General features: G+C 43.4%; 1 protein-coding gene across 1 annotated transcript; it reads right to left on the bottom strand.

Annotated features, from left to right (window-relative positions):
• Window positions 1-3164: 3164 nt before the first annotated feature.
• On the bottom strand, window positions 3165-19099 carry LOC109472130. The gene is made up of 15 exons (XM_019771707.1): window positions 18838-19099; window positions 17966-18141; window positions 17084-17126; window positions 16859-16954; window positions 16231-16343; window positions 15323-15820; window positions 14695-14984; window positions 14050-14263; window positions 13555-13815; window positions 9420-9672; window positions 8252-9255; window positions 7569-7662; window positions 7227-7332; window positions 4883-5024; window positions 3165-4021 (listed from the first exon to the last, which is right to left on the bottom strand). The coding sequence occupies exons 2-15, from the start codon at window positions 18087-18089 to the stop codon at window positions 3930-3932; spliced, it is 3330 nt and encodes a 1109-aa protein (XP_019627266.1). The 5' UTR covers window positions 18090-18141; window positions 18838-19099; the 3' UTR covers window positions 3165-3929.
• Window positions 19100-19385: the final 286 nt, after the last annotated feature.

Genomic DNA, 19385 nt, shown 5'->3' with positions numbered 1-19385 from the left:
TCGTAATAATAATATATCATATTCGTATTTTTGGTTGTCAAAACCCATCCTGGTCTTGATGTATATATATATTATGTTACAAAATGTATAAATACATATCCACATGAAATTATTGATTTTAATATCACAAAGGATTATGAATCGTTTTGATGTGTTAGGTAGTCGAATCTTCTATTTTTCTTCTGGCTTGCACACTTTATTTCTGCACATCTCGCACCACTCACTGTAAGACTGAAATACTCCCCGAGCAGAGGTTTTGGCTTGTTTTTGGCGTGTTTCTAGTTTTTTTTTATTGGGCTTTCTTTTTTGAACTGTTATCTTTTTTACGCACCAGTGCAAAAAAAGGAAGCCTGATATGAAAGCCCACAAAACACGCCAAAAATAAGCCAAAACCCAAACCTCTGCTTGTAGAGTAAGAGTGAAATTTGTTGGCCCGAAGTCGCGGTAAGCCGTACAGAGTTTAACCGCTGGTGTAAAATGTTCCTCCACGCCTGCCGAACGCAGGTCACGGTCCATCAAGCACGGGAAATTCACCTGCGCCGCCCAGGTGTTAGCCCGATCCCCGCAGCCGCGCCGGTTATCGCGCCTCGGCAGGGGCGCACTCTCATTTTGTGCCCTCGCCTTCTTCTGAAGTTGTATCCTGGCATCTACAAAACAATCATCAGCACTGAAGCTGTCATTTGCGTTAGTTATTTCCTTCTACTGTTCTATCCCCAACAGCAGTACTCTCATTTCGTGCCCTCGCCTGCTAAAACTAATACTGGTTAAAGAAAGATGTTTTGGCAAAAACAAGAAACGCTTCACAACTTCACATCTGCACCATTCTATGAAAGTTGGGTCCTGGCATCTCACTGTGGCATCTACTATTCAATCAACAGCACTGAAGCAGTCATTTACGTTAGTTATTCCTTTGCTGTACACTCAACTTTTGCCCTCTATTAAAAAGAAGACTGTTGCCTGCTAAAAGAAGTCTGCACTATTCCTTTTAGTTGTGTCCTGGCATCTACTATTCTATCAACAGTGTTGAAGCTTTCATTTGCGCTATTTCTGTGACTTGTCTTCGTCTGCAAAAAATAAACATAAAGATGTTTTGACGAATTCAAGTACAAGAACCGCTTCCTTTGCTGTAACATCTCGGCAACTTCAAGAAGTTGGGACCTAGCATCTACTCTTCAATCAACAGCATTGAAGCTGCCATTTGCGTACTCTCATTTCTTGCCATTGCCTGCTAAAAGACGTCTGCACCATTATTTCAAAAGCTGTGTCCTGGTATCTACTATTCAATCAACAGTATTGAAGCTTTCGAATTCGTTTGCGCTATTTCTGTAATGTACACTCATTTCTTGTAACTCGCAATCGTCTAGTCTATTCGACACATTCTCTACTCAACTCAAAGAGTAAAAAGGCAATGTCTTCTTTTTTGTTTGCTTTGTTGAACTTACGTTCCCACCAATTGGTGACACTGGGAAGGATTACTTGAGATTCTCAATATTAGTTTGTAACTCTTTATGTTCATGAATTGAAAACACTGTAATTCTTAGCTTCTTGTATGTCAGAATGTGCCCCCCTTAAAAATTTATCTTTTATTGAACTTGGCAGTCTGGAGGCAAACCGATTCTAACCCATACATGTGAGGGTTCTAGTGACACTATTGTTACACCACAATCAAAGTTCTGTAACCTAAAAATCAGGGAAGCGCAGAACCAAACGACAGTGGTGGTCGTTCTGTCGGAAGTCCGAGGATTACGTTTTTCACGTGAGCCCAGTCGGACAGCAGAGGTGTTAAGTGCGGGCTTAACTATTGTTAAGTAGTGAGAAAATGGACCATTCTTATGCCGCATGCCTTGTAAACTGCTGTAATCTGGAGTCGCCCCGCCGGAGAAAGGGCCACGCGGGAAACACGCTGCCTCTCTAAACATATAATTGCGCGGTTTATTTTCGTAGCTCAATTTGTTTGGGCAACGCGACCTTTCCGTGAGTGTCATTTTGTCGGGCGGGTCGCACTATTGAAACAGGTGCGCATTAGCTAGGGACGAGGCCACTACAACACTACAGCCGCCACCGCCGTGAACAGAGTAACGACACCTGGCGAGAATGGTGTGAACTGCAAGCAAGACCCGCCAGTATGAGATCCTCCTTCCCGAAATTAACGGGACAGAAGCGCCACTATGCAGCGATATCGTGATATGCACCTAGCTGCGTTATACGCCTAACGACTTCTCAAGTTCATCAGCGTGCTCTCTCAACGTCTTATCTTTAAACCCCGCGCCTAAACAAAAGGAAAAAAATGTCTTTCCTCAGCCCCCGTTCCTTGCCCTGTCGAGACAGACAGAAACACAGTTGGTGATGAACACGAATAGAAACCAGGGCCGACTGGGGTAGCAGCCCGCGGTGGCTCCCACAGAACCGCAGACATTCCCCAGACCACGGTTTTGTTTGTTCTCTGAAAGCGGGACGCGGGTGGTCCCTACCCGTCGTCTGGACCTTTTTATCTCCTGGTCAAAAGGGCGTTCTTCCACCCGGCTATGGCGTGGAGAATCGTTTGAAGTGTACTGTCCTTCCGTCTTTCTTCTTAAATACGTTCCACAGAACGAGGTATATATTCTATGAGAGATGGAAGAGGCTTTAGAAATGAGCAGTGACGCGGCGCTGTCCTGTGTCTTCACGGTTTGTGTGTGCAGATCGGTTTCGCACGCGCTCGGGCGAGACGAATGAGAGTCGTGACACGCCAGGGTAAAGATATTTCTGCGAATGTTAACTTCGACTTTCATATTTGCAGTAAATTAAAAGGAGCTCAGAATTATTCTTATGACATCCATGAAGACCATAAAAAGTTATTACTAGTATATAAAAGTGCAGAAGAAAAAGCCTGAATTTCCTCCAAATTAGCCTGGATGCCAGACCCAAAGCACACTGGACACAAAATATCTCAGTGAGCAACTGAGATATTTTGTGTCCAGTGTGCTTTGAGTCTGGCATCCAGGCTACTCCAAATCCACTCACAGTCTGTCTGTTAAGTCTTGACCTGTACCTAGCCCGTCGTGGCATGAATGTACAATAAAGGTATTTCATTTCATTTCATTTGTAACGTCAAAGACGTCCTTGGCACGTCTACTGGATTGCAAATTAAAGACAATTTAATATTAATTAACACAGCCTGAACGCACCAAATATTTTAGTCCTTGATAGACTTAACTTACTGTGGCATACGTGACAAATAAAATGTGTAGTTAGTCCATTGCCATTCAAAATCAATGATATATTTTTCTGGGAATTATTTTCAGGACTAACTTAGACTTTTACCAGGTGTATAAGGAAGCTTATGTTTTGGCGTCAAACCTCTGCACATAAAAGAACCCAACACACTTATCAAGCAGAGTAGGAATGACCTGGTGTACTTGGCTAAACATGTGAACTGTAACGAAGCCACATTGTGCTTGTAGCGACTTGAAAAGGCTTCATACTTCACCTCATCGGTTGAGGATGACAAAAAATAAAAACAGTTCTGAGATGGTGAAGTGGAAAGTACTAGTAGGTACAAAAGCGCCTACTAACAGGATCTCTCAGTATTGCAACCAAAGTGGCAGTATCAAGAATGGGTTTGGACCAGTAACTTTATCTACTACACAAGTATCTGAAATACATTTTTACTGGGAAAGCATAGAAAATAATTCTTTATGATCATAAGTTTTATTTCAATCTATTCATCTCAATCATAAACAAGCCTATTTTGTCTACTGAAATTGTTAAAAATTAAATAATGTGAATAAATTGTACATGGACAAAACACATGGGCAAATTACATGGTCATGATAAAATTCACAATCACTGGGCAATAGGTTCAATTCAAGTGACTCATCAAGTTAATCAAATTGTGAGTAAGAGAGATGTGTCAGAATAGAAAACTCAGCAGCCCAGGTGTGTCAGATTTACTGTCCTGTCTTGACAGGTGAGAAGTTCTGTTTGTACGGTCGTCGTCTCCTCTTCCTGGGCGGAGGGGTCTGGGTTGCCTTCAGGTAACCTTCACGGAAAGAAAAACACCTGTTAGACTCATTTAGAGATTATTTATTTCGAAAATTGCGACATTCACAATACAGTGGCCACCCTGGCAGCAGAGCTGATGGCGGGGGCCACAGACAGACATGACTACATGACTATACATACATTGTTGATTAACATATAAGTTATTATATTTACAATACTAATTAAAATGGGTAAACTTAGTTGGAGGTCAGAGGTCGAGAATCCGCACAGTGGAAATAATAGACAAGTGCACTAGACCAAATGAACAGGTGGAAGGACACTTTAGAAACGTTTTGTTTGCAGGATGTAGACCTGAAGAGCGGCCGAAATATTTTGGTTTGTAGAGAGGTTGTGACCTGGAAGACCATTGAGGAGCATGTTGGTGGAGAGGGATTGATCCACAACGCTACGTACAGCGGTGGCAAGTGTTTGCCTTGCGTCCTTGTGCAGAGATTAGTGATTAGTGATTTAATTTAGTGATTTAGAGATTAATGAAATGATAAAACAGGAAATCAAAGATTTTAATGCCCAATGAAGTTTTTAGAGTTCTCTGTGTATATTCTGTCAATCAGCCAGGAAGCTCACTTCCTACCAGTTTCTACCATTTCGACCTCCAAAAATGCAATTTTCCTGTCAGTCTATGGTTACAGCATTCCACCTCCTTACTTCCTGTGACTCTACTGTACTCCAATAACTAGACACACAGAAGCAAACTGACAAACAAACCAAAAACAGAATGTCTGTACACTGAGTTATGGGGAAAGATTTTAGCTACCAAGTCTCTTTCGTTATCTCTGCAAAGATGAAGAGAGTTGCCAGCTAGAGTAGGTTTGGTAAGCAGGCTAAATGAAAGTCTCACCTCTAGTCTTACACTCCTGTGTGGTGGGAAAGCCGAGTGACCAGAAGTGCTCAGGTGTGGAGGTGGGGGAGTGACGCTGGCGGTGGCGCGACGTCGCCTTCATACGCAGCTTCTTCTCCGACTCCGACATGTCTCCGTACCACTGGGGTCAAGAAACAGTTATACATACACATGTACTAGTATACAAAGCCTCTGTACAATGAGGAAATAAAGAAAAGTGCAGATTCCAGATTAGACTTCTTCTGGGACTCCGAAATGTCTCCATACCACTGGGGTCAGGAAGAAGTACTGTTAACTTGTAAACAATTTATACCGCAAAACATCTAGCTAATAGCCTGAGGGTCAGCCTTTTTAGCTTTTGTCTGCTAGCAGATCGTGGGGAGTGGATGAAAGCTAAAAAGGCTGACACTCAAGCTATCTAGCTAATGCTGAGCATGAAACTTGCTAGGCTGGGACTTCAACATGTCTCTGTACCACTGGGGCCAGCAAAAAGTATGGTTTAGTGGTAAACAATCTTATACTGCAAAACATCCAACTACATGCAATTCTAAGCATGAAACCTGGTAGCCGAGATGTCTGCCTCAAAGCACAGATACCAATTCCTTCGACTTTACCCTTTGGGAGAAAAGAGATGTATGTCCCTTCCCAGAGTTAGCCAATGTGTGAGGGGGAAGCTGAGGAGCTTGCTGGTGTACGCCCAGGGAACAGTCTGGTATCCAGGCTATAAACTTGATGATATAGAGGAAAGTGGTCAAAGATTGAATGGAAGGAAAAGTTAGAGAATCGACAGCTTTTGACAAGTTGTGTTTGATGAAACGAGTGCATGTGTTTGACAGACAGCACTATTTGTTGCATTACACAGACTGGCTTTGAAACACCTCACTTTTTCACTTTATCAGTTCCAATTAAAGTTCTGCTGAGATGAAGAAAAACTTTTAAATCAAAAACACTTGTCCTGAACCAATTACTGGCATGTCAGCAACTCATTAAGGATAGCAGCTGACACAAGATGTTTCTTACCAGACAAGGATGATGACAACATCAAAACCTCCAAACCAACATTAAAGGGCAGGCTCACAAGAAACAGTCTGCAATATATTTTCCCCAATTTCCTTATCTTCAACCTTTCCAGATGGTCTTGTTTTTGTGGTCTGCAGCACGCTTCCCCAGCCCAGCACTTAACCCCGTGACCTCTGACACCAGGTCAGACTCTGAGCGACCCCTGGTGACCCCGTGACCTGTCCCCCCTAGCCCCGCCCCTGCCATCCAGATGATGGATGATCCAGGTGTCTGGTCCTGACAGGGGTATGCAGGAGACAGCAGGGGAACCAGCTGGGTCTGTCTGAAACTCTGATGACCCACTAACCCACTCAACACTCACAGGACCCATTCATCAGGGAGGGTTTGTCTCAGTGTCTGTATGTCTGTCTTAGTTCTAGATCTAAACAATTTATCTGAAGAAGTGGTGTTGAGGGGGAAGCCCATGGGCACTTCCCCTCAGCCAATGAGAATTGTTCATTTACTGTGGTTACCAGTTAAATAATCCACACAGTGTAAAACTATCAAGAACTTGAAGAAGTGTGAGGCTATTTCATGCTCATCCCCTCACACACTACACTGGTACAGGAGAGAAAAGCTCTGTTCTCTGGATGTGTAAGAGCCATGGTAGACAGTGGATTTGGATTGCCTTGTTGGAAACCTAGAACAAATTTTATATTTTATTATTTATTGTTTGATTCAGGCAAAGCCCATAGACAACATAGACAACACAAAATACATAAATTTTAAAATACAATGTCTATGATAAAAAGAAATCGAAACGGGGCCTATTTAAGGTCTGCTTACCAACTGGCAGTATCGACGCCAGAACTGACTTCTAGGGAAGGCATCAGAGCGTAAGAGCAAACTGATGTTGCCGTTACCCGACGCCAGGAGGCGAGCCGCAAAAGAGTGCGTCAGCTTTCGCCTCCTGGCGTTGACACCCAACTGGGCAAAGAACAGGCTGTTACTGGTGGAGTGAGGCTGAGACATGATGATTTTGAAAGCATCATGGTAAGCAACTCGCAGCCTCTGCAACACACCTGCGCTATGATTGTTCCTTATATTTCCAGGTATTTATAATACCTGGCTGACATCTCAGCTACCTCCTTCCAATTGATTTGTTGATTGTACAATTGTAGAAATTTTCTAAAAAAGTAAGTATCTTTCAAAGTCAAGAAACTACAATGTGCTAGATATTCACTAATCTAACAAATTGCAAAATACATCTTCGTGGATTTAGTAGCCATCATAAAAACCTTTCAACTTCCCATATTGGGTCTACAGGTTTGACTGTTTGACTTACGTCCTTGCAGCATTGGCAGTCGTGTCCGTGCAGCTTTCTCCGCTCGTCTCTCTTCCGCACCACCTTGGAGTACTTGTAGTTTGGGCCAGCATCCTTCCTGGGAACCCTGTGCATCCATGTGGGAGACATTCAGATATCAACACAATCCAATGTTTAACCAGATGAATGGCCTACATTGAGAAATGACAGCAGCTTCACATTAACCCATAAGTTTGACAAATTCATGCACAATTCAATAATCCAACATGTTGCATATTAAAAGATTCAGTACTGTAGCCATCTTAAAAATTGTTTCATTTTCTAACAAAAAAGTGAAGGACATGGTAATGCACCAATAAACACCTGTCAAAATCTGCCAAGTTGTGAGAAAGGACTCTTGACCCTCTGCCTTCAGCCCTGTCCTCCCCCTGCTCCTCCTCTTCGTGGGGATCATCAGCTGGAAGAACACAGCAGTTTAGTTAGTACAAACTTTACTACTGCAAGTCAATATAAAGTAGTCAAACCTGCCAAGGTGACCATTTCTTCAAGCCAATCACCTGGCCATGGTGGCAACTGCTTTTTCTCAGTCCCCAAAATTTTCCCCTTTGATGCAAATGTTAAGCGACTGGCCCAGGGCAACCACCTGGCGAATGCAACTGCCACTGACTGAAGGATTTGACATCAAATTTCATTTCATTTTTTAAAACACCTCAAATTGGAAACTACTATGTCCCAGTCGTGTTGTGAGTCAGGAGAGTCAAACCTATTCAATGAGACCACCTGTCCAAAGCGACCACATTTCTCCAATCTCCTGGGAGGTCGGCCTTGGGCAGGTTTGACTGTAAACTTAACTGCACAACAATCGTAACAGGTACCGTACAACGTATGCCATCTTCTATTACACAACAACAGCCGCACTATAAGACTAATCTACCTTACATAGGACTATGTAGTATGGGATGATAATGCGCTTTTACAATTATTTGACAACTTATGAATTAGAAAAGATGCAAATATATGGCAGGAAAAATGAAAGCTGCACAAACCTTCCCACTCCTCCTCTCCCTCAAACAGGTCTGAGCAGCTGTCGTCTCCCACTGGCTCTTTCCTTCTGTGTTTCCCAACACTCTTCCTCTGCATCACTCCTGGTGTGCCCAGGTTTTCATCATCAGTGTCTGAGTCATTCTCTTCTCCAAAAGCTGTCTCATCATCAAACAGTCGACTGATGTCTGTCTTTCCTCTCCCAGACCATCCTGCATCATTCCTCTTCCTTCCTCTCCCTTCTCTCTCCTGCCCAAACCCCTGACTGTCTACAGGCAGTGTGGTGGTGTCCAGCTCTGTCAGCTGTATATCCGGGTCCAGGCTGCCGTTCAGAGGCCCGTTACTGTACTGCTGGCTGTGGAACTGTGCAGCGTCTTTCTGGGTGCTCGTGGTCGGGACTCCCGGGACCTTGAACTTCCCCGGCAGGAAGGTGGAGTCCGGGTCAAACAACGTGTCTTCCAGCGGCTGCCGGCAGTTCTCGCTGCTGGTGCTCCGTGCAGACGTGTTCCTGTTGCGTTTTTTGGCGCCTGGTTTCTGCGCCCTCTGGAAGGTGGAATCAGGGTCGAAAGTGTCTTCCAGACCCTGCCTGCAATTCTCTCTGCTGGTGCTCTGTGCTGACACGTTCCTGTTGCGATTTTTGGCACCGTTCATTGGTTTCTGCACCCGATGGGCGGGCTCCCCCGTATTGGTGATGTCGTGGATGGATCGCTGAACCGCCAGACGTACCGCCTCTTCCTCCGCCACCGCGTGAGGCGACGTTTCCGTCCTGGACAGCTCCAGAGCCTCCTGAAGGTCCCTGTCCTCTCCGCGGGGCGGATCCTTCTCCCCCCTCAGGCGTCCCCGGAACGCCGTGGACCGGTGCAGCTCTGTCTTCTGGTTAAACATGGCCTGAGTCAGGGTCAGCTGCTTCAGCCCTGGAGACGATTCCGTCGGCACACCGCTTTTCTGTTTGCCGCTGCTCTGACTTGACGTTGTCACTCTTTTATTTTTCCTTCTTTTGCCTTTTGCCCTGGTAGCAGAAAAAGAGGATGGAAGTTAAACGCACACCACTACAAGTGGACTAGCCGCCTGCTGTAGTGCTTTGCACAACTGTGTGGCCCAAGAGCTAAGAAACGGAGATGGGCGCTGCCATATGCAGGCCATGTTAATGGTTGCGGGAGGCCTTTAACTAACCTGGTAGCAGAGCTGTCGTCTTCCAAAATGTCGGAATCGTCCTCGTCGAAACAGGTTTTCCTCTTGCCCCCCCTGCCGTTGGCCCTGCCCTGTTGTGAGAGTTTGACCCTCCTGGGCGAGCTCCTGACAGCTTCGCTCTCCCGAGCAGCAGCGGCCCTGGTGGAGCGCCGGGGAGCTCGCCTCTCCTGTAGTACCTTAGCCGCCCGGCTTCTTCTCTTGGTGTGAAGTCCCTGCTGAGTGTCTTCTGTCTCACCTACAACCTGAGGAGAAGTATTATCCTATTTCACGCACTTAAGTAGTGTAGAAAAATTCATATTCCTTATGCGACTAGACAAGCCACCCATCGAAAAACAGATCTGTACGTTTATTGCTGCAATAACAGAAAAGCGAGGAGAAGTTGAATTTATATAACGATAGTTAATTTTGTATTTGTTAACCGTGTTCATTCTTATTGTTTTGTTGTGACCTGTACTTAGCCAAGTGTGGCAGAAATGTGCAATAAAGGTCTTCATTCATTCATTCATTCATTAATCAATGAATATAAGTTAAGAACTTAAGTACAGAATGAGGGAATGGAGAAAAAAGACTTTGATAACATTGGCTTGAAAAACGTTTAGACAACACATGGTCTATCCTGTTAAGTCTATCAAGTATGACTAACTGATTAGCATGAAGGTGAGTTGAGTCAAATTCTTTATGATTTGGATAACAATTTACATTTTGTAATTTTCACAATATGACTGAACTAGAATTCCGAGATCTCATACCTCCATGAAATATGATCTTCATATGTAAATGTAAATTTCTTCTTTAATTGTGCAAATGACCTATCATTAACATGATATATGCATCGTGATGTATGTTAACTTTTGATTAACTTACAGATGTCCCAAGTATGACATTCTCATCATTCACCACTACGAAATCATAGAATTTTCGCATTAAATATGCAAATTAGGTCATCATTTGCATAATTAGTATCTGTTGAAGTTCCGCCTGCCATAGGTTACATACATTGTATATATACATACAAATACCACCGTGGTTCCTCAAGTTGACAGCTAGTGAAATCGCGCCTGTTCTAACCAATATTTTCCAACACTCGCTAAACACTGCAGAAATCCCTAAAGATTGGAGGGATGCAAATATATGCGCCATCTTTAAAAAAGGAGATAGAGCGGTCCCCAGCAACTACAGACCTGTTTCGCTGACCTGCATATCCTGCAAACTACTTGAACATATCATCCATAGCCAAATCATGAAGCACCTAGAAAGTTACAGTATATTAACGGATTACCAGCATGGATTCAGAGCCAAACGATCCACAGAAACACAGCTTATACTAACAGTCCATGACATAGCTGGCGCACTAAAAAGTAAACGGCAGGTAGATTTAGCAATACTTGATTTCACTAAAGCCTTTGATAAAGTCCCCCATGGCAGGCTCATCTCAAAACTGGAGTATTATGGAATCCAAGGCCCTACGCTGAATTGGTTAAAGGCTTTCCTGACCAACAGGGAGCAAACAGTAGTGGTTGAAGGGAAGGCGTCGGCTCCAGTTAAAGTAGCGTCTGGGGTCCCTCAAGGAACCGTCCTGGGGCCATTGCTCTTTCTCTTGTATATAAATGACCTACCAGATCAGCTTGACTCAAATGTGAGGTTATTTGCCGATGACTGTCTATTGTATGTAGAGCTTTCTACACAGACCGACTCACAACTTCTCCAAAAAGACCTGAACACCCTGGAAGAATGGCAAAGCAAATGGCTCATGCAGTTTAATCCCGAAAAATGCTACATTATGCACATAACAAACAAACGAACACCACATGCAACTAGCTACCAGTTTTGTGGTCAGGCTTTAGCAACCACAAAAATCCATCCGTATCTGGGCGTCACGCTGTCAAGCGGACTGAAGTGGGGTGCACATGTTAATAATATCACAACTAAGGCGAAACAGACATTGGGAGTGATTAAACGTAATCTGTGGGCATGTCCAACGAGAGTAAAATCACTTGCATACACGTCACTTGTAAGACCGAACCTAGAATACGCTGCGACAGTATGGGATCCATATACAAAGAAAGACAAAGACAAATTGGAAAGGGTACAGAATCAAGCTGCAAGATTCTGTATGAACAACTATGTAAGAGGTGCTAGTGTCACGGAAATGAAAAGAAACCTACAGTGGACCTCGCTTGAAGACAGAAGAAAGATGGCTAGACTATGCATGATGTACAAAATGACTAATAAACTGGTGGATGTCCCAACTACTAAGTACCTAATACCAGCCCAGAAGAGAACAAGAAATAGCCACGCATTCAAGTACCAGAGTTATCAACCAAGGATTGAGGTGTTCAAGAATTCATTCTTTCCTAGAACTATCGCAGAGTGGAACTCACTGTCACCAAGTACAGTAGGGGCACTGTCAATAGATAGCTTTAAACAATGTCTAGAGCTAGAAGTTCAAGGGTTAGGTGTAACAAGTCGATCGGTGTAATATAGCCAGCTGCCGCCACGCCGCGTGCCTGCGAAGCTGGTGTGTTACGCCGAAAGGCGGTTATACCGGCTATACAGATACAGATACAGATTACATGTATGTAAGTAGTATAATGTAAAACACTGTAATTATAGAATTTCCCTATTAATTATGCAAATAAAGTCCTCATTTGCATAATTTGCATTTAATTATGTACATCTCTCTCTCAGCTACCTACACACCAAAAATAATGAAAATATGTTGTTCCTGTCTGGACTTATTGGCTTTTAAACATTTCGCCAGAAAGTGCCCTGCAGTTCCAGAACACATGACTTCTTCCCAAGCACGAGAGCTACCTTCCATCAAAATTTCATGACCCTAGCATGTCCAGATCGCGAGATATCAAAACCGGAAGTTGCGCTGCAGTACCAAGGGAAGCCACTAGGGGGACCAAAATCTAATCATTTCTAGTTTTCGTCACACCCTACCAACACACCAAGTATGAAACCAATCCATCCAGGCGTTCTTGAGTTATCTTGTTGACCAACAGACGGACAGATAAACGCAACTGAAACTAGAGAGGCCGACATTTGCTTGGGAGCAAATACAGCATATTTCAGTCCATCTCCCTCCCACGCAAAAGTGGACTATTCCAAACTTACCCCAGTGTAAAACTGGCAAAGATTCTCAAATAAATGAATTATATAGTAGCTATGTAATTGAGAACAAAGATGCAAGAGCAAGCACATTGAATCTCGAAAGCTTTACTAGTCTTATTACAGGTATGCAAATACTAACAATGATGAGATTTGATACATTTTGAAGGTCTTAGGACTTAAGCACATAAAATTGAATGTGTGGGTCATTACGCACGACTTACGTGCAATGTGACCTCAGGTAACCCGCTATGGAACACATGTTCCATGGCCAACGGCAGATGGAACAGGCCATTCTTTAGATAGAACATGGAACGGGTATAGCACTTTTGGCCCTTTTTTTGCTGAAAATAGCCATTAAAGTCCCCCAAATGAGTCATTTGGAAGTGGTGTATGCCAAATATGTGACTGCTATTCTGAAGACACATCTTCAAGGTACCTTTATACCGAATTTCAGATCATTTGGTTGTAAAACCAGGGCTCAGGATCCAAAAATCCATTTTTTGGCGAAAAATGCCCCAAAAAACCTTCATAAAAATTTTTCAAAGGCATGTATCAAAAAAATGAAAAAAACGCCTGGGGGTATTCGCCCACTCTACCTCCATGCCAAATTTCAAGTCATTTGGCTGAATGATGGCGGAGTTGAATCCCTTTGAGTGTTTGGCAGGAGGAGAAGGAGAAGAAACATCAGAGAACACAATATATTTCATCCATACCATGGTATGGACTGAAATATAAATATAACCTCCATGACACATTTCATGGAGGTAATAAATGAGGGGTGGACAAATGGACAAAATAATTCCAATAACTTTTGCTTGAAAGACAACATGTTTGGATAACCCTGTCCTCCTATTGACTATTGGCACAGTTGCAAATCATAATGCTGTACTTGCTATTTCCTTACATTCTTTGACGCTGGTGTGTTACGCTGAAGGGCGGTTATACCGGCTGTACCGATACAGATACAGATCATGTAGCTGGCAGACCGAACACCTTTAACATAGAAGTAGAAGAAAAACTGAGAAGAAAAGAGTCCCCAGACATACCTCCATCCCTGACGCGGCCTTGTCGAACTCTCTCTGTAGGGTCAGTCTGGTGGGGTCATGACCTTGGGGCTCCTGCTTGACCTTGAAGTTGGGCCCCCCCAGCAGCAGGGGGGAGACGTCCGAGTCCACCTGGGTGAGAGGTTCTTCCTTGATCTTCAGGACCAGTGGGCTCTGTAGGGCCGGGGAGACTACAAAGGAAGCGTGGGGTGCTGGAAGGAATGGGTGTCAAAAAACTGTTAAACAATCATACATCTATTAAAACTAAGTTGAAAAAATACAAAACAATTACGATCAACAGTTCTTATCATTATACAGCTTAATTGCTCTGGGAAAGAACAACTGTTCATGTCTCATAGTATGGCTTTGTCAAGTCAAAGCGTGTATAGGACTCTAACTTGCTGGAGGTCATAGCCACTATGTAACGTCCTAACCCTAGTCCTTATGCGTACCTTTCACCAGTGGCTGTATCTCCTGTGATGTGAGTACCCTCCTCGGGTGACAGGACTCCCCTCCCTCTCCTGCCCCACCCTGTACGTTATCCCCGAACAGGAGCGGAGACTCACAGGTGGTGTTAGTGTTGACAGGACAGGCAGGTCTGCCGAAGGTGGGGGAGACAGGCGGGGAGGGGACTGCTTCTGGACTGTCTGGCTCAGACACAACCCGCTGGATTACGTTATAAAATACAAGAAAATTGTTACTGGTACTCAGGATTACACAGGAGCACAAGATTTGTCCAGTTGCTCGAGTAACAATTTTCTTGTGTATCTCATTACTTGGATGTCTAACCTTTATCCACATATTAAGTACATGTACACATACAAGCAACCTGTAAACTTGGAAACTAGATTATCATATAGAGTGACTTGAAAATTGATCCTTAATAACCAAATTACTATGTACATAAATGGACATAAATCTAAAAAAACACTAAAGTTGCTATACAAACTGGTGAATCAAGGGCAGGCTTTTTACATATCTCCTATCTTGTTTCTGTATGCTGTGTCTATAATAAAAAAGGTGTTTTTGTTTTGCGTCATGTATAACATTTTAGGTTGAAGAGCTTTGAGATGCTTTGAGTTTTTTTACAAACCCACCTTCTGCTGTGGTTGTTCAACAGCTGAACCCTTAGTCTGCCTGTTCACTTGTTGCTGATTGGTCACGACTTTCATAGCTAGTTTCTGATTGGCCAGAGTTCTCCTAGCTGGTTTCTGATTGGCCAGGGTGCCAGGTTTTCCAGGATGATTGACAGGTGTGCTGGAGCAGCTGGGAGGAGACATCAGCATCCTGGTCTCATCCATGTCGTCCTCCATGGCCATGGTCTCTGGGATCATCGTGATGGGATCACACGCTGGATCACCACTGGAATCCTCCTGTATCCTTTCCTCTGCAGGGGTTTTTCAAGAAAAATTAAGCAGGGGAGTAGATCACTAGATGATAAGGGAGTGAAGCAAATTTTTACAAGAGTAACACAGTTTGTAATGCTAGAAGAATGCATTGTTATGATGTTTTGTTTTTATATTTTTACTGGAAAAAGATCATTTTGAGAAAGACTTGAAAATGTTGTGTACTAGTATGTAGCCACTTAGGGTTCAATCTGAAAATTGATATGAGGGTGCTGGCTGGTTACATGAGGGAGGGAGCAGCACCCTTATTCCCCAATTTAGAAAAACCTGTGCTCTGCATTGGAACTTTCTGTCCAACGATTAGCTTTGTGATTTTTACCTTTTCTACTTTCCTTTTCTTCTGTACTGGTCTCCTGTCCTGTCTGTGGTGAATTCTGTTGTTCATCGCTCTCTGTAGAGGCATTCACGGCTAAGGTGTCAGGCACAAGTATCCTGCTCATCTTCATCTGCTGAGTAAACTCTCCCTGAGTCTCCGCCAACACAAGGTGCTTCTTCTGTCCAATTTTCAATGTCTTCCCCTCCTTCCCATCGGGAGAAGTCTTGACGTTCTCCTTGTAGCGGACTCTCTTGTTCTGACGGTGCAGGCGTGTCACTGCCTGCTTTGTTGTGGCGTTTGTCTCTGAGTCTGAGCCAGGAACGGTCTGTCCTTCCTGCTCCAGGCTCATCACGGGAACATCGTTGTCGCTGCAGGTGTCTTCAACCTTTGCAGAAAGCTCTTTTGTCTTCTCATTCCTGTTCTGTACGTGGAGATGCTTGTGAGATGGCTGGAGGTTTAGAAGCTCAGACAGCCTGTTTTGGAGAGTTTTCATTTGTGCTTCTGAAATAGGACAACAGTAGACAAAGTTACATGTATGTACTTATTGGTCATCTTAATCCCTCTTTTAGATTTGACATAATAATAATAACAGTAAATTATGTTATGCAACTGATAAGTTAACATATCAACCATGATAGAATGCAACAGTCTTATACTTGGAGTACAGGTCTGATCAACTTTGGAACTAATGGAGTTTCATCAGCCTAAACAGGATTTTTTAGCTCACACCTCATTCGCTCACTAACAGGTTTGGCGTCTGTTGTTCCCCACTTCAGACTTCAGAGGGTTAGACATGCTTGCACAGCAATACAGCGGCTTCATGGCAGCCCGCAATTTGCCTCTATCCAATATGATGTAAAGATAGAAACTTCATCCTTCAGACTTCTTCATGTATAAGGATGGCACCATACCCTGTGACCTGACGTACTGCTCCCGCTCCAGTCTGACGGATTTCAGCTCTTCCTCCTTCTGGTCTAGCACTCTCTGGAGAGTCATACAGTTCTTGCAGGCATCTGTGCTTCCACTGAAATAAATGCAGCAACAACAGGAATTTAAGATATGTCATGGAAGTTCATCTGTGCTGGTAGTAATCATAGTACAATGCTAAACTTTATTTCAAAACAGGATCAAATTAAGATATGTCGATGTACGTTGGACATCCAGGTAATCAGGTACACATGAAAACTGTTACTCAAGCAACTGGATATAAAATCTATCCAGTATCTTGAGTAACAGTTTCCTTGTGTAGGAATTGTTATATTTTCCTGACAGACTTTCTTAACACCTGGCCTTAAACTTCGCAGGTCTTGTTCTCAAAGGTGAATTTCTACCTCTATTGCTCTATTTCTACCTCACTCAAAGCAAAATAGCTCACATGAACAAAGACTGAAAAAGTATCTGTACCCGGTACTACAGTACTACATTTGTAGTAGCAACAGTTGTGGAACAGTGGATGAAGCCCCAAAACGTGGGCTCAAGATAAGTCCTTGCACTGTTGCAGTTCGTTCCATTAACACTTTTACTTATATTAAGCATCACCTGGTTCTTAGGCTCGTTAGCTGCTCCTGGAGTCTCTGGTTTTCTGTCTTCAGATTCTTTATTGCACCGAGAGCTTTCTTCAACTCTGTGTAGTAGCTGGGAAGAAAGAAAAGACAAGGCAGTGATAGAAAGTTCCTACCCCTATCAATGGTAGGAAATGAAAATGAGAAAAAACTTCAATCCAACTTGCTACATGTAGTTTATTAATAGCAGGAAGAACCTTACTGTTTCCGACTCCTGTCCAGTTCTTGACACCTCTGTTGAAATCCTAAACAAAGACGGAATAGTAAATTATTTGGGTTACCATAGTCAGTTCGTTTGGTGGGTGTAAAGACGAATTCAGAGATTTTGAAAGGTTTCATTGAGCCAAATGGGCAGAATGCATCTTTGAATCCAGCTAAACAGCACATCAGCAGAAGGTACCGTATTACCGTAATGTATTGTGTATAGCACTTCTGCAGAACCTCTTGTTTAAGGTCGTATTCACGTATCTAAGGATGACAACCTGTCTATAGTTTTCAAATGTTGTGTCAGAAAAGACATTGTCTGCAACAGGCAAAATCCTGATGCAATGTTGACCAAACTTCCAATGAAAACTGCAAAAATTCAGAGTTTCCCACAGGGAAAGCATGCATTAAAGTGTATACCAGTAGCTAAACATGCCATAACTTAGCCGTGGCGTCTCTTGATTCGGGCTTACATTGCAAATTACCCTCAGCAAGAGTCGTGGAAAGATCCATTGGCAGAACTGCACATTTCCCGTTGGCTGCCCGATGCTCCGTTTTTGCCCCGTTTTTTTTCTGTCCCGAGCTTCCCTACAGTATAAAACCACAATTGGCCGGGTTGCCAATGTTCAGATTGGCCTAAATATTCCACAGCGCGACAGTTTGTAACGTTACACCGGTGTTTTTCCATCCGGGCGGCCATCTTGTATATAGTCGGGAATGTCCACTACCGCCGTCGGGAACGTTCGGGAGGCTTTCCGGTTATGATCGGAGCGCTTTCAGTCCCGTCTCGGTAATCGTCACACTACCGAATCAAGAGTCGCCACGGCTAGCCATAACTAGTGAACAGGTGATATGATGTTACATGAGATACCCAGTTTACCTGTGATGTGGTGCTGGTGTGTCTGGTTCAGCTCCATCAGCAGCTGGGTGAACTTGGCCCCCAGGTCTGAGTGACCAGGCAGGTCAGGGACAGGCTCCAGACCGGACAGGGACGGTCCTGACATGACTGCCGGGGTCGGACTGGGCTCACCAGAGCTAGGAGAAATCCCAGGCTCCCTAAATCATATACATGACGAAAATGTTCAATTATATGATCAAACTGCACTTCTACTTCTATTCAAAACACCAGGCAGCCTAGAACATGCATCAAGTTTTGGAGTATGTATGGTTCCCTATTAAATCTCGAAGCAGATCCTACAGTGGCAAAAGAAGGTCCATACTATACTGCCTGGCCAAATTATGATTTTGATCTTTGCAAAAGACCACAACATATACACCACAATATATATATACATTTACATATACATTTACATTATACATTTGCGACCACCCCCACCAAAAACCCCTACCAAAAACCCCTACCCCCACCGTGCTGCAGCCCTCAAACTAGTGAGGTTAGCGCGAAAAGGGAAGAAGAAGAAGAAGAAAACTGAAAAGACCAAAATCATATTTTGCCACCCTAGGAATACTAGGATCTGTTTTGAGATTAATGGTTCCCTTCCAATTTCGGCTGCAACCCAGACTTGTACTAGTTATAGAGCTCTTGTGTGAATGAATGAATTTTCTTTGGTTTCAGGTAGCCAACACTGTTTGAAACTGTAAGGGTTTGATACACTCACAACGCAAAAATGGGAAGGACCACAGTGTCTACTCTTTCGTCAGTGTGTTGGGTTGGCGACAGCCCGTGAGTGACACCATTCAGTCTGCCCAGGGTTGGAACATCGTGCTTTGAAATGAAACCTGAATACTCACGAGTGAAGTTATGGCCGTAGAGTTCTCTAAGATGTCGTAGTTGGCACTTTTGAGGTGTATTCTTACAACAAGTTACACAATCGCAAAAATCGAAAAGCGCGCCATCTTTTGTTTTCTCACATGCACCACATCTTAATGTACTGAAAATACTAAAGGTTCAATTTGTAATTGTTGCTGTACGGCGCTTTTCTCTCACTACAGTAGTAATGCAAATACTACTACATAACTTAGATTACATTCAAGTTCAATCTATTGTTATCTACAGTTGATAAGAAACAACGTGAGGTATCAAAAATTTATTCCAGTTTGATTTGATGCGGTTAAAGCTGGGCTACTAGTCACGAGCGCCCTCTTGCAATATGGTATTGAAGTACAGCCAGGCTATGAAATGAAAGGTAAAGACTATTTCTTCCCCAATAATCTCGTAAAGATTTTCCGACATTAGTTATTCTGTTGTCCAGTACCGGCTCCACCTACCAGATTTGTCAAGAGGCTCTGTAACATATCGATATCAAAAGTGTTCATCATCATCATCATATTGTAACCTT

The sequence above is a fragment of the Branchiostoma belcheri genome, unplaced genomic scaffold, assembly GCF_001625305.1.
Source record: "Branchiostoma belcheri isolate BF01 breed outbred unplaced genomic scaffold, Haploidv18h27 scaffold27, whole genome shotgun sequence".
NCBI lineage: Eukaryota > Metazoa > Chordata > Leptocardii > Amphioxiformes > Branchiostomatidae > Branchiostoma > Branchiostoma belcheri.
This window is presented reverse-complemented; position numbering and strand designations above follow the sequence as displayed.

Excerpts from the sequence above, each read along its gene's own strand:
- LOC109472130 (XM_019771707.1), bottom strand. The coding sequence starts at position 18,089 with ATGTCAGGACCGTCCCTGTCCGGTCTGGAGCCTGTCCCTGACCTGCCT. Across the intron at positions 13,816-14,049 it reads GATACAGCCACTGGTGAAAG|TTCCAGCACCCCACGCTTCC; the intron begins GTACGCATAAGG and ends GACACCCATTCC. Across the intron at positions 5,025-7,226 it reads ACTGCCAATGCTGCAAGGAC|TGGTACGGAGACATGTCGGA; the intron begins GTAAGTCAAACA and ends TCTTGACCCCAG.